At 35.9% G+C, this 24,115-nt stretch overlaps 2 protein-coding genes across 2 annotated transcripts; both read right to left on the bottom strand.

Annotated features, from left to right (window-relative positions):
* Positions 1–112: 112 nt before the first annotated feature.
* LOC113779953 (serine/threonine-protein kinase tricorner) lies at positions 113–12,044 on the bottom strand. The gene is made up of 13 exons (XM_027325752.1): positions 11,536–12,044; positions 9,140–9,314; positions 8,804–8,887; positions 7,845–8,086; positions 7,485–7,728; positions 6,006–6,085; positions 4,404–4,488; positions 3,523–3,654; positions 3,334–3,447; positions 2,774–2,821; positions 2,113–2,197; positions 838–888; positions 113–722 (listed from the first exon to the last, which is right to left on the bottom strand). The coding sequence occupies exons 1-13, from the start codon at positions 11,700–11,702 to the stop codon at positions 631–633; spliced, it is 1,599 nt and encodes a 532-aa protein (XP_027181553.1). The 5' UTR covers positions 11,703–12,044; the 3' UTR covers positions 113–630.
* Positions 12,045–16,758: 4,714 nt separating this feature from the next.
* On the bottom strand, positions 16,759–23,536 carry LOC113781459 (protein CLP1 homolog). Its single transcript, XM_027327399.1, has 10 exons — positions 23,098–23,536; positions 22,855–22,923; positions 22,386–22,478; positions 20,541–20,782; positions 20,285–20,423; positions 20,138–20,194; positions 19,378–19,512; positions 18,996–19,231; positions 17,219–17,263; positions 16,759–17,135 (listed from the first exon to the last, which is right to left on the bottom strand). Exons 1-10 carry the CDS (start codon positions 23,302–23,304, stop codon positions 17,048–17,050), a joined length of 1,311 nt encoding a protein of 436 aa, XP_027183200.1. The 5' UTR covers positions 23,305–23,536; the 3' UTR covers positions 16,759–17,047.
* Positions 23,537–24,115: the final 579 nt, after the last annotated feature.

Raw genomic sequence — 24,115 nt, 5'->3', positions numbered from 1 at the left:
AGGAGGTTGAACATGGCCTGCAGGGAAGAAAGATTAAAAAAAATGGCAGATGAGCTTTAGCAGCAGAAGGAAGGATATTGCAAGGGAAAAGATAAAAAGAAGAGAAGTTAAATTTTGTTGGAATTCACTTGACAAGAATGACTTTAAATAAAGCCAATCACATCAAATTACCACCAATTATATCGAATTGACCCGTTCCAATTGCTTATCAGAGTCTACCATTATAGAAGTACTCTAGTTGCCTTCCATTTAGCAACTGAGGTAGTCAAATAGGTTTCTATATGATTTCCACTCCATTCAAAATCAGATCGAGCTGCCACAAGAGAAAGCAAAGTTCGATTGCCAACCTGGGCAGCCAGGACACAAGAACCTCGGAAGCCTACGCTAAATCTATAGGAAAATAGGTCTACCTAGCAGCAGTCCTCTCGTCCCATAAATATATAAGCACCCAAGTGCCCTACTAAAGTTTCAGAAGGATTACTGTACACTTAAAATTCACACTTGCATAGAGAGAGCCACAGCTGCTTCGAAGGAAAGCCCGGTTAAGGGTCAGCGACCTGGTCAATAAAACGAGCATATGCCACCATCCCTGTGGCAACCTTTCCCATCTGCTAAAACATTTTGTTGCTATTAAGGTGACATGGTATCATCCATTGATGTAATCATCTGTAGATCTGTTTCTTTGGCTGTTCCTTTCCCCACATCATCGTCCTTGGATTCACCTGCAAATGTGCCATCTTATCAGAATATAACCCAGAGATACGCGCATTCCTCAGTAAGAAAAAGAAAAGAATCCAATAATGAATAAATTAAAGATAGATATCAAAAGCTTCTTACCAAATAACGAGTCAATTGATGGCCTTCTTGGGGACGTGCTTCTCATGAAATCTGGAAAAAATAACATGAGATTACACAGTATGGACGGCATCATGTTTATCAAATACGAGCAGAAAACATGGGACCAACAATTCTCAGTATCAGTAAAGTACCAGCGACACTGACAGGAATGAAAATGCAGAAAATAACTGTTTTTGGGAAAGAATTATCCACTCAAGTAACTCGTAAACACATTTTCATTTCTTATCTATCTCCTAACATGAGTCTTGACATCATGTTCTATTTCAAAAGTAAAATGAATTTCTTATGCAGAAGATAAATATTTGCTTAATTTTACGTTTTTATGTCGTTAAACAAATACTTGGTTGTCATAGCTACACGAATGACCCTCTTTCAGTGACCTGTCCTAAGGTTTCACATGATATAACATAAGCATATCAAAGTGATGATGTTAGGAAAAAGATGCACGGCCATGTCATATATCCTTAAAAATACTCTAAAAAGGAAAGCTTGGTGTAATCAAAATATAAGACGAAAAATAGTGAACAAGTAACTTTAAAAGGCATATATAGGTCAGTGATAGGCAGGTCATTGTGATTTACCTCGGTTTTATCTGCACTAAGACACACACGTGTGAATTCATATAACCAAGAACATCATTTCTTAAAATCATTTAACATTTTAAGCCTAGCAGATGTTGCCCTATGAAGCTTAGATGGCATTACCAGTCCCTTCCAACTAATCCACATTCTGAATCTGAGCTAATCATTTTCTGGCAGACAATCCCAAATGAAACTTGAAAAATCCAAGAAAGAAGTAGAAAAGAAAGTTGACAAAAAAATTTCATAGGTAGGGACATTGTTCAATTAGAGTGGAAGAAATAAGAACTTGGCAAGGCCAAATAAACATCATAAAGATCTTTTCTTTACATATTCTAATGGTTAAATTGGTAATTTTGACACATGAAATCCAGATAAATGAAAATTTCCTTTAGGAAATCAGTAAATGGAACCATATCATTTCAAAGGCTACTAAAATTATAATAGGAAGCAAAATCGGCTGCCTTGACTTTAGAAGCTTAAACAAAATAAATTTAGCTTCCAGATAACCAAAATCATCATAGCAAGCTTAGTCACTATTAAACACAAACTGGTAGATTAAGATAAAAGAAGCTAAATAGACAGGTTTTCATATCCTAAAGGACGAAACATGCTTTCTCCCTTTCTTAAAGGGGCTTCATAGTGATCGTTGTTAAGAATAGCTTAAGTTACTCACCTGAGGAATTACGAAGTGTCTTGACAGCATCAAAGTTCTTGTATGTATAGCCCACAAAACTTAAATCTTTTGGAGTTAGTAGCATCTTCATGAAGTTACAAGGAGGAAAAGGTTAATCAGTTTCTGTTTAATAAAAGCAATATAAACATGAGCTATTAGCAACCTCCAAAAAAGCATGCATGTTGAATATTATCTAAATACTGAACAGCACCTAAGCAAGATTGACTTGTTTTAGTATGAAGATGTACAAAACAGCACGATTTAATTGGACAGAATCCGAGATATCTAGATCAACCAAATTTCATGGGTTTGTAGATTGCAAGCTTTACTGTAACTAAATTCTTTCAACTCCTTAAACTTTGGAAAGTAATTATCTACAATTCGGATCATAATGTTGCATACTTTTGTAACAGTCTAAAATGCAAATCTTAAAACACAATATGAGATAGAAGCAAGCTACACATCACTTTAACAGCATAAAGAATCAGCATAAGCAGACTTTTCCTCCCACCAATATTTTCTTGAAACAGAGATGGAATCTTGTCTCGTGCGCACGGATGAAAGAATCGAACATGTAAAACAAACTTCTTTTGCAGAATAGAAAGGTTCCATCAAAAAAGTTACTTCATAAATGAAGCATGAATCTTTGATGTATTAATACCTTCCGCGATGGTCCTGAACCAGTTCTTGCAGGTGTTGGAGCACCAACCTGTTCCAACAGTAAAATGTAAAATCCCATGTTCCAACAGTAAAATGTAAAATCCCATGAACACAAGCCCTCACCAAGCCATATATCATCATACATGAAAACAAGAACCCTAGAAACATTTCATAGCAACAACAATCTACATGCTAAAGCACCAAGTCCAGCATGTAAGTAGCAGTCTAGAGTAAATTCAAATCCTGAGATCTTGCTTTACCTAAAATCATTTCAAAATCAAGAAGATAAATAAAAAGAAGTTCCATGACGAGGAAACCAATAGAAACAGGGTGTATGGAACTTTACTGCAGATTTTCCACACCAACGTGAACCATGACATTGAATCTTCACATAGCAAAGATGTCGAATCTTCAAATAGAGGAACATGATAATAACTCTAAATCATGATATCATTTACCTTAAGAGTATCTTAAGTAAAGAAGCTACGAACGTATGAAACACAATGTTGTACATCATTTAAAGGAATACAGAAATGAAAGAGGATGGGCTGTGAATAATACTTCATCAAACTTCATAAAATTCTGGGTATCCAGCTCCCCATTAACTTCTGGCTTATAAGCTGCCTCCATTTCATACAGTTTATCCCACTCGATATCCTTAAACCAGGGGTGGGCCTGGAAAATTCTCATGATGTGAACAAGATGAAAATTTTGACAAAATTGAAGTGGCAGAATTGACTTGCAACGCACCTTAATTTGATCAGCCCCACCAGTGCCGAGCCTATGTTCAACATCACATAGTAACCTACAGATGAGATCTTTTGCCTCGAGTGTCAAATTGGCTTCTTCTGGAAATTTTAGGTGATTTCTCCAATGAACAATCTGACAATACGTAACAAACAGGTGTCAGAATACCACAATAGTACCAGGCACATGCAAGCCAAAAGAGACACCTATGGACATACATAAATATACAGCTACCAGTGAGCAACAACACCCGAAGAATATGAGGCAGAGTTTCAGCTTTCCAAGTTTAAATACTTGGACATTGTACAGACATTCATATCACATATACAGAAAAGTTATGCAGATGTGTATGGATCATTGAGAATTAAAAACTTGGGTGGAAGTGCACAAAGCTTTTTCAGAATCTACACACAGGACTGATGAGGACCACTTACGATCAACAAACATAAGGTTTTTACTAATGGGTCAAATTCGTAAAACTTCCACTAGGCTTGCGCATTTGAAGAAAACATTTGTACATGTTACTGTCTATGGAATTCGAATAGAAATCGACTGAAGAATAGTTCCAAGATAATTTTCTACTCAACTCAACTTGAAGAGTACAATCCTCAAAGAGGTACGAAGAGACCCGAGACATACCTAACTACAGTTTTCACTACATTATACTACAAGAGGTCATAAATCATGCCATTTACTCAATTATTAAAAAATCATTTACGTGATGGCTTATCATAGGACTCTACGATGGATGCATCAAAGTATTGAAATACCAAACGGAACCAACAAATTCTTAAAATATGACCACAGGCTGCAAAATACAATTATACAGGGCGTGTTGCCAGTGCCAGAGGGTATGGAGACAGGAAAGATGTACTTCAAGTTACCTTTCGGCAAGCAGTTAGAGGATCATCTGAATAAAATGGTGGGTAACCCATAAGCATTTCATACATTATTGCACCCAGTGACCACCTGTGGGAAGTTTAGATATGACGAGACAAGCAATAAGAAGACAACTTTTTTCTTATCTTAAAGAATTGAGTAACAGCAACTGGCTAGAAGATCTAAAAAGGGTTGTCATGCAAGAAATGAGTGTCATAAAGTTTTGACATCCCAATCAAGAATTGGGGTATTGGATCATGCTGAATATGCTGTACAACAGGCAAGTTCTAAACTCCCATTTGAAATAGGTCAATGAATGGCAAGTAAAGAGAGAATGAAAAAGAGTTTTAAGATTTGAAACAGATGAAGCATTTTATCAGTTCAAATCGGTTCTTTCTGTTAAGCTCTTCTGTTTTTATCAGGCCAAGTGCAAGGGAGATGAGAAAATCACACAATATTAAACACTCATATTAACTAGTGAATAACAAAGTCCATAAACTTTTTGATGATTGAACAAAAACACTGTCATCATAATCTAATTTTTGTCAGCATTAGAGGAGTAGAAAGATGTCAGAACATCAACTTAAGAAAACAGCTACATGAGGGTGAGAAGAAGCAACAAATACAGGTTAATGCTCCTTAGCATATTGTCGAACGAAACAGTTATTTAATTTTTAAAACAAGCTATTGCTAATGCAAATTCATTTTGTAGATCTTACTATCAGTCCTATCTAAAGAGTAATTTGTCCATACAATTAGCAAATACCCAATATGCATCTTGTGCACAAGCTACGAAGTTCCTAAAAGTCTCCAAAATTTTTCTAGCATCTTCATTTAGCACAACTTTCTTCAAATACATGAAGATCTTACCCCATCTCTTCTTTTAAGCACTTTAAGGCCCATCTTGTTTGGACGCTAACGATTTTATAATTTGTAAAACCAATTACAAAACATGAGATTATTAAACATAGGACACTTGCATATTCTAACAATAAAAGTAGTTCATTTCATATCTGTTGTAACCAGACAAGAAATACAAAGTGATTAAACCAGATTTCCACATCAGGTTTCTAAGTATCCTGCAAGTCAAACAGGCCCTCATTTACCAATCTTCCATGAAAAATTTTAGCAGCATAGTCTACCACTCCATGATTAAAGGTAAATTTCATTATTTTTCTGCATATCCTGCTCTTGTTTATGATGGTTTCAATTCCCTTAGCATGAATACACATGGTAGAAATACCAATAAAACAGATGCTACTTTCCATGCAAGATTTATAGCCATGACAGCAATTTTTGGCAGCGTAATCAGGTTTCCTTGCCATACATTTCAATAATCATAAGAAGGAGATAAAAGACTCTGATGCCTCAAAGAAAAGTAAAAAAAATAAAAACCTTATGATGCCATTCCAGGGTTTAGTAATTGTTCATCTGGACATAGACAAACAGTTGAAAAAAAAAATCACCAAAAAGGAAAGAAAAAGGAAGTTGAACTATATGTTGATATATATGAATATGATGGGAAACTATCACAGATAAGCTCAGATAATAAACTCAAACTTTAGTAGGATTAATGAATCATACGATTCAGGAAGAATAACACTAACCAGTCACATTCCATGCCATATCCTTTCTTCAATAGTACTTCTGGAGCAATATAGTCTGGTGTACCCACCGTTGAAAATGCCTTTCAAAACAAAAAGAATAAAGATAAAAGTTATCCTCAAAGTAAAAATTGCAGATGATCAAAATACAGTGATATATTGCATGGAAGACTTTCACATGGTACTGAAGTTTCTTAAAGAGAACAAGCCCCATAAAGGATCTGACAAATGTCCAGGTTTATCAGAGAGAGATATAATTACTTGTTCATAGTCTGCTCTACAAGATTTTCATCTTGAAGACCTACTTGTAGTTTTGACACACATTTAGCACATTTCTGTCTAGGGAATGCACGATATCAGTTTCTGAGAACTCTGCATAATGTTGAATTTATAGGCTTTATAGTTGCTTCTTATTATGGTTCTTTATGCCCTTATAGGACTTTACTTCTACCAGCAGATAATTTTTTTCAGCATTGTATTTTTAGGGCTATCTTCATGATAATCGTAGTTGGACAATTCAGAGCAACTCTCAGTAAGGGTTGATATTTTACTTTAGTGCCTTGTAATTGCAGTCAGAAGCTAAATTTTATGTTGTCATCATGCTTTAGATACATACTATAGGCTAGACACTTCTACATCTATAGTGGCCTTCTATTTTGGTGTATTTTTAGTTTGATTGGTAATGAATGAACACATCAAAAAAAAGGTCAGCAGTTCAAGAACTTTTTGCCCAAATTTGAGGTTCCAAGTTGACTTCGTTCATAAGCCCTTCTTCGTCTCCAACAAGCATGTCATATGAAAGCTTTCAGTGGATAAAGATGTTATGTTCTGATAATCTATGCCTATTGCTTACATTTTGAGCCAAAACTCCTATGCTTTTGTCTTTTTCTCCTTCAGAATTTGCAGCCTTAAATTTCAGCACCTTCCACATTGTCTAACATATTTTTACTCTTCAACAAAAAAAAAAACTTACATTTCTTCACCCCTACTAAAGAGATTACCCTGACAGCCAACCTTGCTCACTTACTTTCTGCGCCAAGTGCGTGCATAAACTACCACATGTAATCACCCATAATGCTAGGCTCAGTAACTTTTTGTAGCATAATGATGTCCCAGATACAGATAGCATTCTTATAACATGTCAAATGACCAACCCAAATAGTAGCAGACGCTTGATTATCAGTATATTGAAATTCTAATTGACATTCACTTTGTTGCCTTATGGTTTTGGCCTTAATTTGAATTAAATATCCACAAGTTGTTCTTACTATCATTGTAATTGAAGTATTACCACGTGCCATATCAGGTATCATCCATTAGTAGTCCTGGATACAATTTACCATCTGGTTAGGCTTCTTGTGTTAATTTCCTTAATCACATTTCTCCAATTTTTGAACAACAATAATAACTAGTTAACTGAGAAAATCCCAGATAGACAAACACAAGCAAAAAAAACCACTTATTTATAACAGACTGTCATACCAGCGTCCTCCTATTCATCTGCCAATGCTGAAGCTGTTCCTGGGGGCTTTTCCAATTACTAACATTGCTTGCATCTGGGAAGCAGCTGTCAATGTCCATTGGGTCTCTCATATTCTCATCATCCATGGCTTCATTTTCATTTAGAGTGGATAAAGTTCTACAATCAAGAGGCTTACAAAGACCAAAGTCTGAAAGCTTCATGTGACCATCTTTGTCAAGGAGGAGATTGTCAGGTTTGATATCTCTGAATATAAAATGAAGTGAAGTCAGCACAATCACAAGCAATTTACACAGCTAAACAGTTCTCCAGATCATTTGACTTCTCATATGAAAAACAGCAGGAGTGTTTCACAAACACACCTATGAATGTAATTATGCTTGTGAATAGACTCTATGGCCAAGACACTCTGAGCAATATAAAACTTAGCCACATTTTCAGACAATGTATCCGCTCTCATTAACAAAGTCATCATGTCCCCGCCAGGAAGATACTCCATTATAAGATAAAGGTATTCAGCATCTTGAAAGGAGTAGTATAACTTCACTATATAGTGACTGGCCACTTCTGCAAGTAGGTTTCTTTCTGCTCTAACATGTTCCACCTACAGAAGACGAAGCTGTTCAGAGAAAGAGAGAGACAGAGATCATATAATATAACTAGAGTAAGCCTGTACGCATATCCTGGAAATATCAAAATCTTGCAAGTAAAAACTAGGGCTGAATCTAAAACTCATATTTTGCAGATTAGAATATTAGAATGAGCAACCTCCATCCACTTCAAGTACCAGATTAATTGATTTGGCTTCTTGTTGAACCTAAAGTTTGGGAATCCAACAACATATAACCAATTGAGTTATCTACAAAGAGGGACGGGGGTGGGGAAGGAAGCGAGTGGCCAAAGCATCAGCAGCCTTTATATTAGGTTTGCAGTGATCTGCTGAATGACAACAAAAATGTAAGTTCAAGCATACAATTATGCTTTCCTTATAAACATATAAAAGAAAAAATTAAGACAAGAGACTAAGGAACAATAAGGGATTCTTAAATTTGTCCTAGGACGGCCTTCCATGGAAAGACTTACTTTGGTTTTGCAAGTAAGAAAAGAAGCATCTCCATTCGAGGTCCAACATATCATACACACTATAGTTTTGCAAACAACTCATAACATAATGAATCACAAACAGGCAGACACGTGGTGCCACAAATATATAAAGCGCAAATGGCGAATATGTAAGGAAAGACATACAGAAAGCACAAGCGCCTACTGCATACAGATTTTATGTATTTGAGTAACATGAGCAGTTATATTTCTCTTTCACCTGTCCTCTCATGACCATTTCGGATTTCTTCAACTTCTTCATAGCATATATATTGCCAGACTTTTTCTCACGACAGAGTCGGACCTGAAATTTTAGAAGATTAATATTAAAAAAACACACACACACACACACAGAGGATTATTGGAAAACATGAAATTCATTAAGATAAAGCCAAATGAGCATAGTACTCGAATTTGAAGGGAATGAAAGAAATCTTTGAAAAGATCCAAAAATAATCTGGTCAACAGTCAGGCACTTTAAGCGACAAATTACAAAGAAATATCATCGCAAGGTCCATGTAGTCATGCATTATTGTTCATCAAGGACGCCACTAACCTCACCAAAAGCACCCCTTCCAATGATGGTCAGAAGCTCAAAGTCATCAACAGATATCTTGTGCCTTTTCAATCTCATATATTCTGTCTCCTTCCGCTCTAAATCTTTGATTCGGTTTAGCTGTTCCTCTTTGGGCACATCTGAAGCAGCTAGCTGCCTTTCTAGAACCCACCGCCTACGGTAGGAGGTCAGAAATCAGGAATGTCTTATGCCCACATATTACTGTTCCATATTGCGCTAAGACATTTTTGAAATTGAGTACAGAAACATAAAACATTGATGTAAAAGGAATAACAGTAGAATCAGGAACTTTATACAAGTATTTGGATAGACCAATTTCTAGGATAGAAATTGAAAGATTTAAGAAAGAGTAAACACAGGTAATAGATTTCCAATTCTTGCTTTATCCTAAGCATGCAAAGAGATTATTCCGTGATCATTAAGCAAGAGCTTGAATTTCAAGAAGAACAAAGCTCTCTCTCTCTCTCTCTCTCTCTCTCCTAAATCTTTGCTTATTTTCTTTTTGGATAACTAGACCAAGTGCTGCTATTACCTGCACGAGATTAAAGAAAGACAAACTCCTCAGAGACTTGATCCAAAATGTTAAAACCAGTGGTAGATTCCGGTAGAATAACAAAATTTCCATGTAAGTCAAGCTAATTGATTCAATTCATTCTTCTTCATTCAGCCAAAGTTACATGCATCATTCATGTACAGTGTTCATGAATGTTCACATGTGTGTGCATGGTCACATGTATACAGATACCTCTGTTGCAGTCTTGAGTGCTTGTCACATAATCCTTGCAATACTTCACAATTAGTTGCCTGGAAGGGACCATTTTCTCCATTGTCAAGCTTAGTCCCGACATTTACAATTGTCAGAATTTCAGCCTCTTATGGTCCCCCCTCCCCCAATCTATTTATTTAAGTACAGACACGGTGAGTTTACTTGGTATACTTATGATGAAAATGAGGTTAAACAGAAACCGGCTCTCTTAGCTTATCAAATAAACTGGGCATTGAAATAACACTTCATTTGCACCAAGGTTTGGATTTGGTAAATGCTAGGTCTAGGCTGGACTAGCTTCTTATGAATCTTGGCACTTTCTCAGGAATGCAAATGTACTATACTTGTAAGTGTCTCTCACAGGTCCTCACTTTGCTTTGACCCTAGTTATAAACACCAATATCGATTTCTATTTTCGAGAAACAACAACAACAACACTTTATTAAGATCAAAACGGCAGGAAAGTGTATCATGAACGGCAGGTTAAGAGTACAAATGAAAGTAAGATGCGGTATTTGGGGGCTATCATATAGAAGTTTCTCATAGTTCAACATGAACGTCCTGGATTTCCGGCACTTAGGCATTGCAAATATCAGCTTCTGATAATCGTCATCAAGACCAAACATTGTAGCACAGAATGCCACAACCAGGATACAGCAGGATGCTAAAAGAATAATATTCACCATCAGATGCAACAACTTCAAACAGAATTTCATCTAGATTCAAACTAAAGTCCCAAATAAATTTTACTTACAATGCAAGATGCCGGCCTGTTTAGCAAATCAGAAGCTCCAAAACACAAGCACTGGTGACATACCTATTTGTCTACCTGGTTTTATACTAACCAATAGAGGCACTCGATTATGCGGTTAAGCTTTACACCTTGCACTCAATGTTAATAAATGATAACTTAATTGTGAAAATTAGAGTTATACATTAACAAATAAATCAAACATCTTCTAGTAGAACTTTAAAGCTGAATAAAGAGTAGCCCTTCTCAGATCCTCATGCATGAGGCTTTTAACTGACGCTATACAGATTTGATCAGCTCAAATAGATAAAAATTTGATATTCGTGCTAGAATAAAGAAAGCTGCGGCAACTACATTAGTTTTTCAACCTTGAGCACTTACGCTGGACCTCGCTCCGGTTACCTAGACAATCAAAACCAAATCCCACCTCCTAAAGCTCCGGCCACAGCAAGTCTTGCCAGGAATTTAAAGACAACCCTATCCCAGGGTGCAGAGAGTGTACACTTAATCAAGGGCCACGAAGGAAAATACAGGAAACAAAGAAATTCTAATCTTGCAAGTCAACCAAACATTTCTTTCCTTTTTCCCTTTCAGACAATCAGAATCTGAGCCAACTGTAGCTTTAACTACAGAAGCATTCAAGTACAAATTAAACTTCTAAACCATAGCATGAACAAATTAAACAAAAGAATCAGCAGTAACACTAGATCTTGTAACATACCAAACCAAGATAATTTAATCAACACCTTTTTCACTCTTTTCCGAAAACACACACTGACTTCATAAGCAATATGCATGAAGTACAACATCAACTAATCGCAAAAATACAGCACAAACAGACAAAAATGAAGAAAGCACCTTTCTTTGCGCTGTTGAATGCTCTTCATCTGGGTTTTGTAGTGATTCTCGATAAATTTCTTGGCAGCAGCAACTTTCTCCATGGTCAAGCTGGAACCCAGAACTTCATCTTCACAATTATTATTGCTACTACTGCTAGCAACAGTCTGATGTTCTTCCTCCTCCATTTATCTTCCCTGCCCAGTTTTTCTCCCCTTCCTTTGCTTCGGAAAATGAAAAAAGACCCCTTTTTATTTGTTAACAGTGCACAAAACCCACAAAGAAGGCTCTCAACTCAAATTAATTTATTGGAAGAAACAGAGAAGGTGAGGAGGAAACCTGAGAAACCCACTTGGATTCTCACCTCATCAGTTCATCAGACCAAAGTACTAGTATCATTATAGTATCACAAGTAACAGAAGTAGTAAAAATTTAATCAGTTAATAAATGGACTTAGTAGCATAGTACTTAGTCTAGCATAGTGTTTTTTTTTTAATTAATTATTATTTTCAAGTAGAAATATTTATTAATGTTTGTGCAATGAGGTTTGGATCTGGTGAAATACCAGGTGCCTGGCATCTGTTTGACAGCTGGAAATTTTATGCCATGTTTGGTTGGATTTGGGGTTCCCAGTTCCCACTCTCACCATTTTGTTACATTTTCTTTAATCTGCTCTCTGTCTCTTTCATAAGTATTAATTTGTTATTTTCCTTCTCAAGGTTATTGGTTAGAGAGGTCAATTAAACAAAGTTTTATTAAAAATATTGGTTAGAGAACATGATTAAGCTAGTTTAATAAATGAGTAAGATTTAGAGCATGGCTTTTTGTGAAAGATTATTTTCCATTAAATTTTGCCTGTCTGGATTGAAAAAATAAAAAAGCCAGGATTACATAAATCATAGCATTAAACACTACTATTAATTAAACTACTCCCATCAGAGGCATATTTCTTTAAAAAAAAATTAAATTTTTGTTTTTGTTTTTTTATATTAGTCAATCTAAATGCATCCCACATGTACAAAAGAATTGCAAATTAACTAAGTGTAATTGTCTTACATCAACATATACTAATATAGAAAACTTATAACACTACTGTTATTTTGGTAAACATTAATCATTTTTCAGCATGAACAAGATAATAAATACATACTTACCAAAAAAGGGATAACAAATACATGCTATGAGCGCATAAGGGGTGCAAACGAGCCGAGCTCGAGTCGAGCTTTGGCTAATCGAGCCGAGCTCGAGTTAATTTTGTGAAGCTCGAACTCGAGCTCGAGCTCGACGAGCTCAAAATATCGAGCTCGAGTCAAATTCGAGTCGAGCTCGAGCTTAAAAAAAAAAATTAATAATTATTATTATTTTATTTTTAAAAAATAAAAAAAAAATTTAAAAAAAAAATGAATAAAACAATAATTTTTTTAACAAATAATAAAATATTAGGGATATATATGTAATTTTACTATTAAAATAAAAAATAAAAAATAAAAAATATATATAATTGAGCTCGCGAGCGGCTCGCGAGCCAACGAGCTTAATGTTTTTGAGCTCGAGATCAACTTAATTAGCTCGAGCTCGACTCGAGCTCGATATTGACGAGCTCGACTCGAGCTCGTATTCGAGCCGCTCGCGATCGGCTCGCGAGCGGCTCGATTCGCGAAACACCCCTAAGCGCATTATGCGAAGTTGTGCATGGGAGAAATAAAATGAAAAAGCTAATCCATTCTCATTCATTTTAGATTCATGCAACTGAAACATGCACATAAGATTGAGGATGAAAGAGAAGTTAATTTAGCATTATGGCATTTGTACATAGAACCAAATTGTTAACTAGCCATCCATTTTAGTTTGAAAGAAGAAAGTAGCCATGCATTGAAAGGATCCTCAAGTAATCAGATTCTGCATTGACTAAGTGCATTTTATTCAAGAAATTAGTTACTTTGAACTTTGAAGGAAACTGCTAAAATAATAAGAAATTTATTTCTTTTATAAGATTTTTTTTTTAATGTGGGCACTTGTTGCTAGCACATTTATTGTTTCTCTTATGTCAATTATCAAGTCACTCTCTTGATTCAACTTCAAAGTGCCAACAACCTTAAAACACTCATTAAGCATAAGCTTAATTTTAGGTGGAATTAAGGAGGGAAAGAGGAACAAGTGAGAAGAGGAAATCCTTGAGTGACAGAGAACTTAGTTGGAAGTGTATGCTTTACCTGTCTAAGCTTATTAGAGTGCTAATGTGGAACGATCTGAAAGTAATTTGAATTGCCATTTTTTCTCCAACAATTTTTACGTTTTTCATAAACACAGTTCTCAATCACTTTTTTACCTCTCATACATCAAATTGTTATAGTACATTGTTCTACAAAAACTGCAGAAAATAGCAATCCAAATGGATGCACTATGTGTTTAATGTTTATCATCAACCTAATATCTTTAGCTTTAGAAATGTTTCTATATGCCAATATACAACATAATTATGCAAGTGACTTGCACCCAAAATATTTCAATTTCCTTAGCTAGGTGTCATTTGGCAATTCTTTTGGTGAGGCATCTCTTTAGAGTAAGTATATCCACTGTTGCAGTGATCAAGTGAAAGAGGCCTTGCAAGGGTGATGGTCAACATTACCTATTGTGGACCATTTTTTTTTTTTTGGGTATACATGAAACACTAGAGCCTAGGACCACATCATTCTATTGATTGGGAGGTTTTAACAACTTGTCTTCTTTTTTGTAGTATAGTTTGGAAGAACCAACGTGCCAGGTTTGGGCATTAATGCATACAAATCTCCAGTCAAGAATCATGGTAGGCTCTCATACTACAGAATGTCAATGCTGTCTTCATTTATGAATAAATCTTTCAGCATCTTACTTAATTTACTTGTGCAAGCAACAGAAATGATTTATTTTATATGAACGTTTTGGTAGTTTTCTTAGATAATGAACTTAATTAATGTGGGTGGCAGTCCATTCAAAGGTCATTGAAATTGATGGTAAACCATACATAAACCAAAGATCTGATTTATGTTGTTTTAAGTCTAGCTAAGATGACCAATAGAAGATCATCCATCCAGCCACTCAAGCAACCTCCATTAAGTCCTCTGTATTTTTGTGCCTCACGGTGGGAAAAGTATCTTCAAGAACTCATTCTATTTCTAATTTTCTATGCCTCTGTATTTTTATGTCTCGTACGTTTGAATTACGTTGCCGATGAAAGTTATGCTAACGGGCAATTTGTAAGAATATTCATAAGCGACTTATGATTTTGAAAGCATGTCTTGACCTATAGTAGTGATTGGAGTTGAACCCACCTAAACTTTTTCCTAAAAAAAAAAATTCTTATGAATCTTTACTTGGGAAGTTGTCTGTTGGTGCATCAATTGTCAAGAACAAAATATATTCCAATTTATTTCATTTTTTTTCAACAAGAAATGCATCAAAATATGAACTGAGAAACACTTTGTAAGAGAATCATCGGCCTTTGGACTGGTGATCACCACTAAGCCATTAAGTGGCTTCTTAAAAAATTCAGACGGATGTACAGTCCGGTGGTGATTCAGTCCCCACCGACTCGTTTAGATTCAGTTGGGTCTCCTCCTTAAATTAGAATAGTATAGGATACTATATATAAAAAGTGACGATTGACAGAAAAAAAAAAGAAAAAAAAAAAGAAACACGTTGTAAGAAGCTAGCTCAATTTAGCTGTGAACTGGCTATACAGGTAATCCTGCTTCCCGAACCAACAAATATCTTATACCGCGGCCTTGTGCAGTAATCGAAGCAAAGTATCCAAGGCCAACAGTAGAATCTTTTACACATTCATAAATCTGCCCCTCTGGAAAAATTTACGTCGGTCCGAGCAACTACTAAGCGTGCCTAGTATTCGTTCCCGAATCAATGAAAATGTTCCACATGGATCGACGTGAAATTTTTCCGCCGCCGTTCCTTCTTCAGGCAGGGCCCAAGCCAAGCAAATTTTTAAGAATTAATTGTAGGTTTTAATTTATGTAATTTGTATTATAACTTATCAGAAACACAACTTTATTGTAGCAGCATGGGACAGACAGAAACATATGGTCGGTCGAAACGTGCTTCGAGTATGAACAGAACAGATATAAGAGAGTCAGTCAGAGACAGAACAGAGAACTGTAGCATGGATAGACCAGCAGATTCTCACTCTCTTCCAAGCATGGAGGCCAAGTTATTAGCCTGCCCAATTTTAGTATAGGAATTTATGAGGGATTTTGTTTTATTTAAGAGGGGGGGGGGGGGGCATGATTTACATATTACTACTGTTTAGGACTATTACATTACAAGTCACAAAATTCTCAGGTGTCTGCATAGTGATTAACAGTTTTTCGATATCAGGTGGCGTAAAAACAGACTATTGGTTTGGAGACTCGTTTAGTTCTGAAATCTATTCTGGCAAAGATCACCTGTCTTGAGGCATCCAAGATTATTGCTGCCTTCTACAAACTGATTTGTTAATTTCAGTGCTGACAGTAAAATTTTTGAAATCTAAGTCCCATAAAATGAACTTTCAGACCTTGTTTATTCCATGACAGAGTAAGCAATAGCATGATTCTTTCTTCTTCTATCTGGTAAGGGGAAACAGAGCAGGTGTAAAAGAGCTTCAAGTTCCAAAGAGCACCCTGTTTAAGAATTGCACTGCTAGACTAGTTGGTTGGTTCTCTCCCTTTGTGATTCAGCCGCTGTTGGAGTTATCACAGTGAATTTAATGCACTCCTAGAATGAAGGGATCATCATGCCCAAGTACCTGACCATACTGTTGACTGTTCTGGCATTCCAGAAATTAATGCACCAGAGATTCTTTGGAGTCAAGGACCGAAGGCAGATAATTTTAGGTTGTACGTTGGCTGTTGCAATCAATATTTCAGAAACGCTTACAAAATTTGACACGTTTTTCAATCACATTTTAATCTCACGTATGTCATACCAAAAAACGTAGTGTTAAGGTACTTTTTTTTTTCCAAAAATTATTCTAAATAATCTCCTGTACATTCTTGGAGACTGATAGTTTTACAGTTCTTTCTATATGATCATTCAGCAAAAATTATTGCCATCAGATTATTCATCCTCTAGTCAAGTTGCTGGTCATAACTCTTTTTGAGTCTGCAGCATCTCATTCCACGACTATCTATTTGTTTCAAACATAATGCTGGTCAAAGTATAGAAGAAAAATAAATATATTTAAGAGTTCAGAAAATAATACATTAGCGCATATGACTAAATGAACTGCATACTAATTTGCATTGGGGAAAAACTGTTAACATCTAAGTAACCCAATTTGCATTAAAAAAAAAACCGGCAATTCCTACCCAACTCAGACTATACAAGTAGCACAGATATGATTACAGCCCTGATTGTGTTTCCCAAAAAAAATAAAAAAAGTCTAAACCTTGATCAGGAGTTAAGTCACTCAGTCATGGTAGCTTGCAGGGAAAAAAAATTGAGTTTGCTATTGGTTTACTGCACTCACTTTGACTCTGCTATTACTTTATGCCTTCTACGCCTAGGTTTCAACCCACGTCAGGCTCCCCACGATCAAATATTTACCTGGAAGTTCTCCATGACATGGTGCGAGATATGTAATTTTCCTCCTGAAAGTTATAAATTGGTCAGAATCTTTGCTCATATCCAAGCATCGTCTTCATAATCATGCTAAGAAGATATTAGTTCAAACCTCTGAATGTCAATGTCTGTGATATAGATGAACCCAGCAACATTGCTGCCAGATGAAAAAACAAAACAAAGCAAAATAATAAGGAAACAGACAGAGAGATCTCATTTCCTTGCTTAGACAAATAACTTAACAGGCTACTTAAGGATATGAAAAAATAACAAACACAAGAAGACTGTAGTACCATCAGGCATCTTATAATAGGAACTGAAAAATGAAAGTGAAGCTTCTTGAGAGGTCCAGACATGGACAGCCTTATGAAGGTGCAGTTCCCAGCAAGGCAGCATACATTAAGCCATTTAAAGATATATGTAACTACTCATATGCCATGGCATAACTACAATCATGAGTGTAATAAAGTAGATGTTAGGTTTAGAATAAAGTTTCAGGTTGGGTTCATCAATTCCAACAATCAACGTGTCTTACTGACAAGCTTCCAAGAACAGACCCCAAAAAAAAAGAGAGGGAGAGAGAGAGAGAGAGAGAGTAAATTCTCATCCTTGTACTCAGAATACTAACTTTGATAAGATTATACATAATATATGAGATTGATTATCAAAGTGAATATTCAGATCAATTTACTGGCAGTTTTTCCATTAACTTAGATTGTTACTGTTTCATCCCCGTGAACAATCTGAAGTTTAAGCTCCATCCTTGAGCCAAAGCGAGACTTCACTCATTCAAATTCATTTAGGCTCGCAAGATGCTCTGAATTAATTCTTTCAAGCTTGAAACGGGACAAAAAAGATCTTTTTTCAGTGTCATGCATGGCCTCTTTACCATAGTATATGCAATCTTAAGGAGATGAGCGATATGGCTATTGTCAACTTCAGAGACTGGAACACTCGTCTCTCCTATTCATTTGCCACTTCTTATTATCACCTAAATAAAACAGATTCTTTTATGTTTGAGGTTTAAACTACGATCTAAACATAGTAAACTTCGTACTTCTACAGTTGAGGTTATAAAACTTCAGAACCATAAGATATACTCCCTCCGTCCCAAAATGGAAAATGTTTGTAATGCTTTCCATTTTGGGATATCCCAAAATGTTTGTCATGTTACAAAAGTCAAAACCATTTTTAGCTTCCATTCCCAATGTTGTCCCTTCCTCTATCCATACATACCTTATATTCAAATTCAAAATTTGAAATTTGGGGGGTAAAATTGGAAAGAGAAGTACAAACATGAAACATCACAATTAAAGCACTATTCTTAAAAAGTTGGATTCCCAAAGAGCAACAAACATATTGGGTGGGAGGGAGTATAAAATAATCTTCAAACCAGACATAATTTTTGCTTGAAAATGCTATAAGAAGACATTAGTCATTTATGTGGTCATATAAGGCCGATAAAGACAATCTAAGAAAGAAAATACGGCAGGTTTTAACACTTTATTCGGGTCCTACAGTGGAAGTGGCCTGAGAGGACACAAGTCCTTTATAATGTTCAAACTATTCTTTTAAAGTTTCTCTAAGAATTAGGTCATTGTGCTCTGCCATCCTCGTTATCTAGCTGAGATGATATCCTGTACACCTCCTGTAGCTGAGATGATATCCTGTAGCTGGATTATATAAGCAACAACAATTTGATTTGCTAATATTGAGTAGATCAGGGTGGAGAATACACAAGGCCTAAGCTACCATGCCAAAGTTTTTCTGGTTTATTCTCATATTGCTTGATTAGTATGCAGGTCTGAATTGACATATTGAACTTTATATTTTTGTAGCTAATTTAGCATACTTGAACTTAAATAGCTCAGAAAGCAGTTTGCCTGTACCTTGATATAATTTGCTCTGGTTCTTTCGCATATGAGACAGCAAGAACCAAATGGAGCAAGTCTCTGTTGATGTTAACAGGAACCAATCTTGTAGGGTCTGCAGTAGGCTCAGCCCCTATTGGCAAAGCTGAACGTGGGGCTTGTGGCCCACCACCAATTCGATAGATGGACAAGTCGCTAAAGTTAGCAATATTAGAATGTGGGGAAAGATCATTTGCCAGACCATAAAAGTACTCCTGCACAAGAGAGAGAAATAAACCAAAACCACTGAGTTTGAAACTCCATATACAACACGATGAAAGGGACTCAGCACCATTGGGCACAAGTGATTTCAAACACCATCCAAAACATAGACTCATAATCAAGTTTAAAATGCAGTTACCCTTATCCTACCACCCCTGGCTCTTTGGCGCACTTTTGGGTTCCTTGACACAACACCACCAGATTTTTGAAGTTTCACGACATCAACATTTGGCTTGTTTTTCAGTACATCTTTGAGCATGCTGCAGAGTTTCTCCTATAAACCAGGCAGAATAAGAAGCTGCTCACGAATGCCCTTTAGAGAGACAATCAGGGAGAACTCATAAAGTTCTGAAGTCAAGGGCCAAGAACATGAGAATAAGAAGGCATTGGGCTATAACGTGGCCTTGTAGCTCAAAGCAAGGAAAAGAAAATTTTATGCATTTAATTACCACTAAAACCTCCATTTTCGCTCTGTCATAATTCAGAAGATAAACAGATTAGCAAATTTATCAATCAAAGATTAAAGGAGCCAGGTTATGCATTCACATTCATTGCAACAATTTTAAGAGCAAATCAATGCAAGTCTTCCTTATGCAGGTTTCCCAAAAAAGACATAGATTCCAATCTTTTAAGACCAAAATCATTTATATTCGACCAGAAACCTAAGTGCAAATATTAGACATGCCAAGCAAAGACCTCCAACCATGCCCAAAGCTTAACCATCAGGTGAAGGGCCCTTCAGACCATATGTGGATCTAACTTCACATTGCACACTGATGAGGAGAACTTTCAGAGATATGAAAAGTTCTAAATATTTAGGTAACTCCAATATTAGCAATGTAAGAGTTCATGTAATAATCATTTTTTAAGCTGTCCACTAAAGCTGTAATCAGACGTACCTGACCCAATACCAGAACAACAGAGGCACTAAAAGCATCAATTGCATGGAGCAGCAACTGCAAAAAAGTAAATATTATCGACATTAAACAACAGATAAATCCCAAAAATTAACATTGCACATGTTATCAAGAGCTAGATCCTTGTACATCGTAACCAACACCATCTATCCATCCCATGGTATTGATGACCATGCCTGCTGCTCTAGATTCGGCATTCCCAGAAAACTGTTTCTCAAGAGTTTGAGCAAGCTCCTTTACAAGAACCTTGTAAAAATCTACATTGGCACTGTATCCAGACAAATACATCTCAAAAGTTAAATTTGGATCCGAGAAAGTACCTAGGAAAGAACAAATCAACAGCTCAAAGGACAACACACCGTTGCAAAGTAGGATTTTTTATTACCTAGGTGTTGGATGCCCATGGAAGTATACCAAAGGCATCTCAAGTGGGATTCCTTCAACCGGATCAATTGGCATCTCAATCGGTGTAGCAGCTACGCATCCAGGAATTGTTATGGATCCTTGGCCTATGTCCAAATCAACAAATGTTGGTTTCCAACCTTGTTTAGCTGCCCAACTGAGAAGCATCCTAGACAAAGTACTTTTTCCAGAATCTGTAGGTCCCACAACAATAACCCTGGGGCCCTGAAACAAACAAGTGAATAAACCCAGTGAAACTAACAGACAGGGCATATAATTGTTGCATAGAAATGTAATAAATAAGTTGCTTACAAGCTGGTAGAAAATTCGCAAGGCAACCAATATTACCATGAGAACTGCAGGTGCAAGATATTTTATGGATCAATGGATGTAAATAAACATATTACAACAATTTTGCTGAAAGTGACTAAAGCCTTGTACAATTTCAGAAGGAAGTCTTTCTGAACAAGTGCCATTCAGGCACCATAGTGCACCACAGCGGTGTGGAATTGATGTATGTAGATTGTTTTCTGAGTAAGTTCTGCTCTTCATAAAAGCTCCTTGTACTAGAATCCATGAAAACTTCTTAATCAATTGTTACCAGGAATTAAACTACACTTCCTACTATACAGTCCAAATCTCATTATTTGTCAAAAACCATGTCAGAATTAGACAATATTTATTTTTTCACATTGAAAGGAAACAGGAGGACCAACTATTTTATTTCCAAACCCTGTTCATTTTCTTGGTTGCATTACATGTTATGATGTAAAAGGCTCTGTAGTGCTTCCTCAATTCTCATCCTTAAATTAGCAATATGTTTTCTTTGTACATTCTAAAGTAAGGTAACAGATCACACTTAGAAAACTGAGTCAAGAACCACGTCAGAATTAGACTATTATTTTTTCACATTGAAAGGAAACAGGGGGACCAACTATTTTATTTCCAAGAGCAAATTATCTGGGTAGTCACTAAACTTTTTCAATAGTCAAGATTTGGCCACTCAATTATTAGTAGTATCTTTTTACCCATTAAACTATCAAAAGTGTAAATTTTGGGCCATTGCATTTGATTCCACCGTTAACTCTGTTAGATCTGAGGGTCTGCACGATTTACGAGACATACTATTAATGGTTAGAGGTGGTAGAGTTAAGGCCAAAATCAGACGGAAAGACCCAAAATTTACACTTTCAATAGTTTTGGAGGGGTAAAACATACTATTAATAGTTGAATGGCCAAAACTCGACTATTTGAAATGTTTAATGGCTATCAGGATAATTTGCTCTTATTCCAAACCCTGTTCATTTTCTTGGTTGCATCACATGTTATGATGTAAAAGGCTCTGTAGTGCTTTCTCAATTCTCATTCTTAAATCAGAAAATGTGTTTTCTTTGTACATTCTAAAGTAAGGTAATAGATCACACTTAGAAGACTGAGGCACCAAAGGAATTATCGGTTACCATCTCACACTGTTGTTCAGGGAAGCATACTCCAATCATTGTCTCCATTCACACACAAGTAACATAAAATTTTGAGATCAGAATTGTTCCTTCAGTTTAAGCAGAATCCCAATGTGAAAGAAAATGAATGAAGTTTCATGAAAGCATAAGCAAAGAACTAATTAACAAATGTATCCTTAGATGTAGATAGGCTACAGAGACATGTCTATATACTTTTGCTTGCATGTTTGTGGTCAATTATATCATATTAGACATATATATAGAAATGCACTTGCACATATGTCATACGTTTACACATTGAGAAACATAATTCAAGAAGCATATGAAACATAAAAGCTTCAATTTTTCAATAGGCAGAGCATCAATACCTGAGAGGCATCAGAGTCACCTGGCGAAGCTTTTGCGCGATTTCTTCGTCCCTCTAGCACCGCATGCACATTCACATAACTAACCATGGGAGTCTGGAAGCCAAGGGTAGAAATCCCCGTACATCAAATGAATCAAAGACTTCAACTTTAACAATATGACAAGTCTTTTTAGAATATTAAGCAATTTGCTTAGAGATACATGTTATATAGATCTCTATATAACTCCAGAAGAAAATTTGTCAAGACCGCATACTGCATTAAGGATACGGAACACTTTCCAAAATATGAACTGGGCAAGCAAACCTTACAATTCAGTACATCCCTAGACATAGAAATCTCTTACTACACTTTACCGTATCAAGACGGTAGAGTTTCCAGTTTTAAGTATATATGTTGGAAAAGTTATCCTTGAGCAGTATTTAAGATAAGGAAAGTTCGACACCATAGCACATGTAAACACAAGTCATACCTCATCTGCTGTATAATCTGTCTCAGTGGTACCATCCATTTCAATTGTGGCTCCATACCAGGTAAAAACCTGGTGTTTGAAAAAAAAAATTCAATTGCCTCAGAAACACCAATATCATTAAACTAACTGCATAACCGTCAAGAAAACAAAATTTTATCCAACTGCAAGTAAAAGAGTCAGACACAGTCAACTCTAACAGAATAAATACACATATAGAGCATTAAATTGGTTAAAGATACATACAGCAAATTTGAGTCTTGGAGGGAAAGAAAGCCAGATTTCAGGAGGGATCTCAGTGCCAAAAATCTCAGCTGTTCCAGTGAGAAGGCGAAGACGGAAAGGCGTTTCAGCCACTTCAATTCTGAGCTCACATTCTTTATCCAACTTCACTTGTCTTATTGATGTCGGCCCACCTGATGCTGCTGCTGCCGCTCCACCTACATATGCCATATTCAAGCTCTCTCCACCCCTTGCCCCCAAACCCTGCTCAAGTTTAAACCCAAAAAAAAAAAAAAAAGAATTTTTTCCCTTTTGAAGAAGGAAGCGGAGATACTAAAGCGCAGCAATTGATTCAAGAAACTGCAACCAATTGAATAGATGAAATTTATCCTTCATGTCTTGTTCAACTCAGACGCCTCAAATAAAGAGGAGGAAAGGGGAAGGAGGTTCCGAGTGCTCAACCATGAAGCCTTTCCCAAAGAAAAATGAGTTTGCGTTTAATGGAGTAAAGTAGGAATTATTTTCGGGTAAGTGGGGACAAATTTTTTTTTTTCTCCTCTTAATGATGATGGAAAAGAAAAAGGCCTTGTACATCAAATTTTAAATTCTTTTTTTTTTTGAGAGAGATTTTGAATTTACAATAGGGATTGTAATTATTTAAGGAAGAATAAATTGTCAAAATTACATCTACATTAGCTTCAGTTGTAATTTATAATAAGGATTGTAATTTTGCATAAGACATGAGTGAAATATGAATTTTAAATTTAAATTCAGATAAGTTGTCATGCATCCAATAGTAACAGGGTATACACTGTCGATATATAAAAGATTAATCCTTATTTTTAACATAAAACAAAAAATCCACCTCCAATTCTAAATTACGTGAAACGAAGATAAATGTACATCTACATTATGTCTATGGATAAAAGTGTGTTGTGTTTTGATTACTTTATTAAGTGGTTTTCTTTTCTATTTAGTTTATTTATATTATAGGAGTTATAATTTGGGATTTTTATGAGAGTATCAAAGGGTTGAAAGATTT

Source organism: Coffea eugenioides, chromosome 8, assembly GCF_003713205.1.
Source record: "Coffea eugenioides isolate CCC68of chromosome 8, Ceug_1.0, whole genome shotgun sequence".
Taxonomy (NCBI): domain Eukaryota; kingdom Viridiplantae; phylum Streptophyta; class Magnoliopsida; order Gentianales; family Rubiaceae; genus Coffea; species Coffea eugenioides.
The sequence above is the reverse complement of the archived record's forward strand: the minus strand, read 5'-3'. Positions and strand labels throughout refer to the sequence as shown.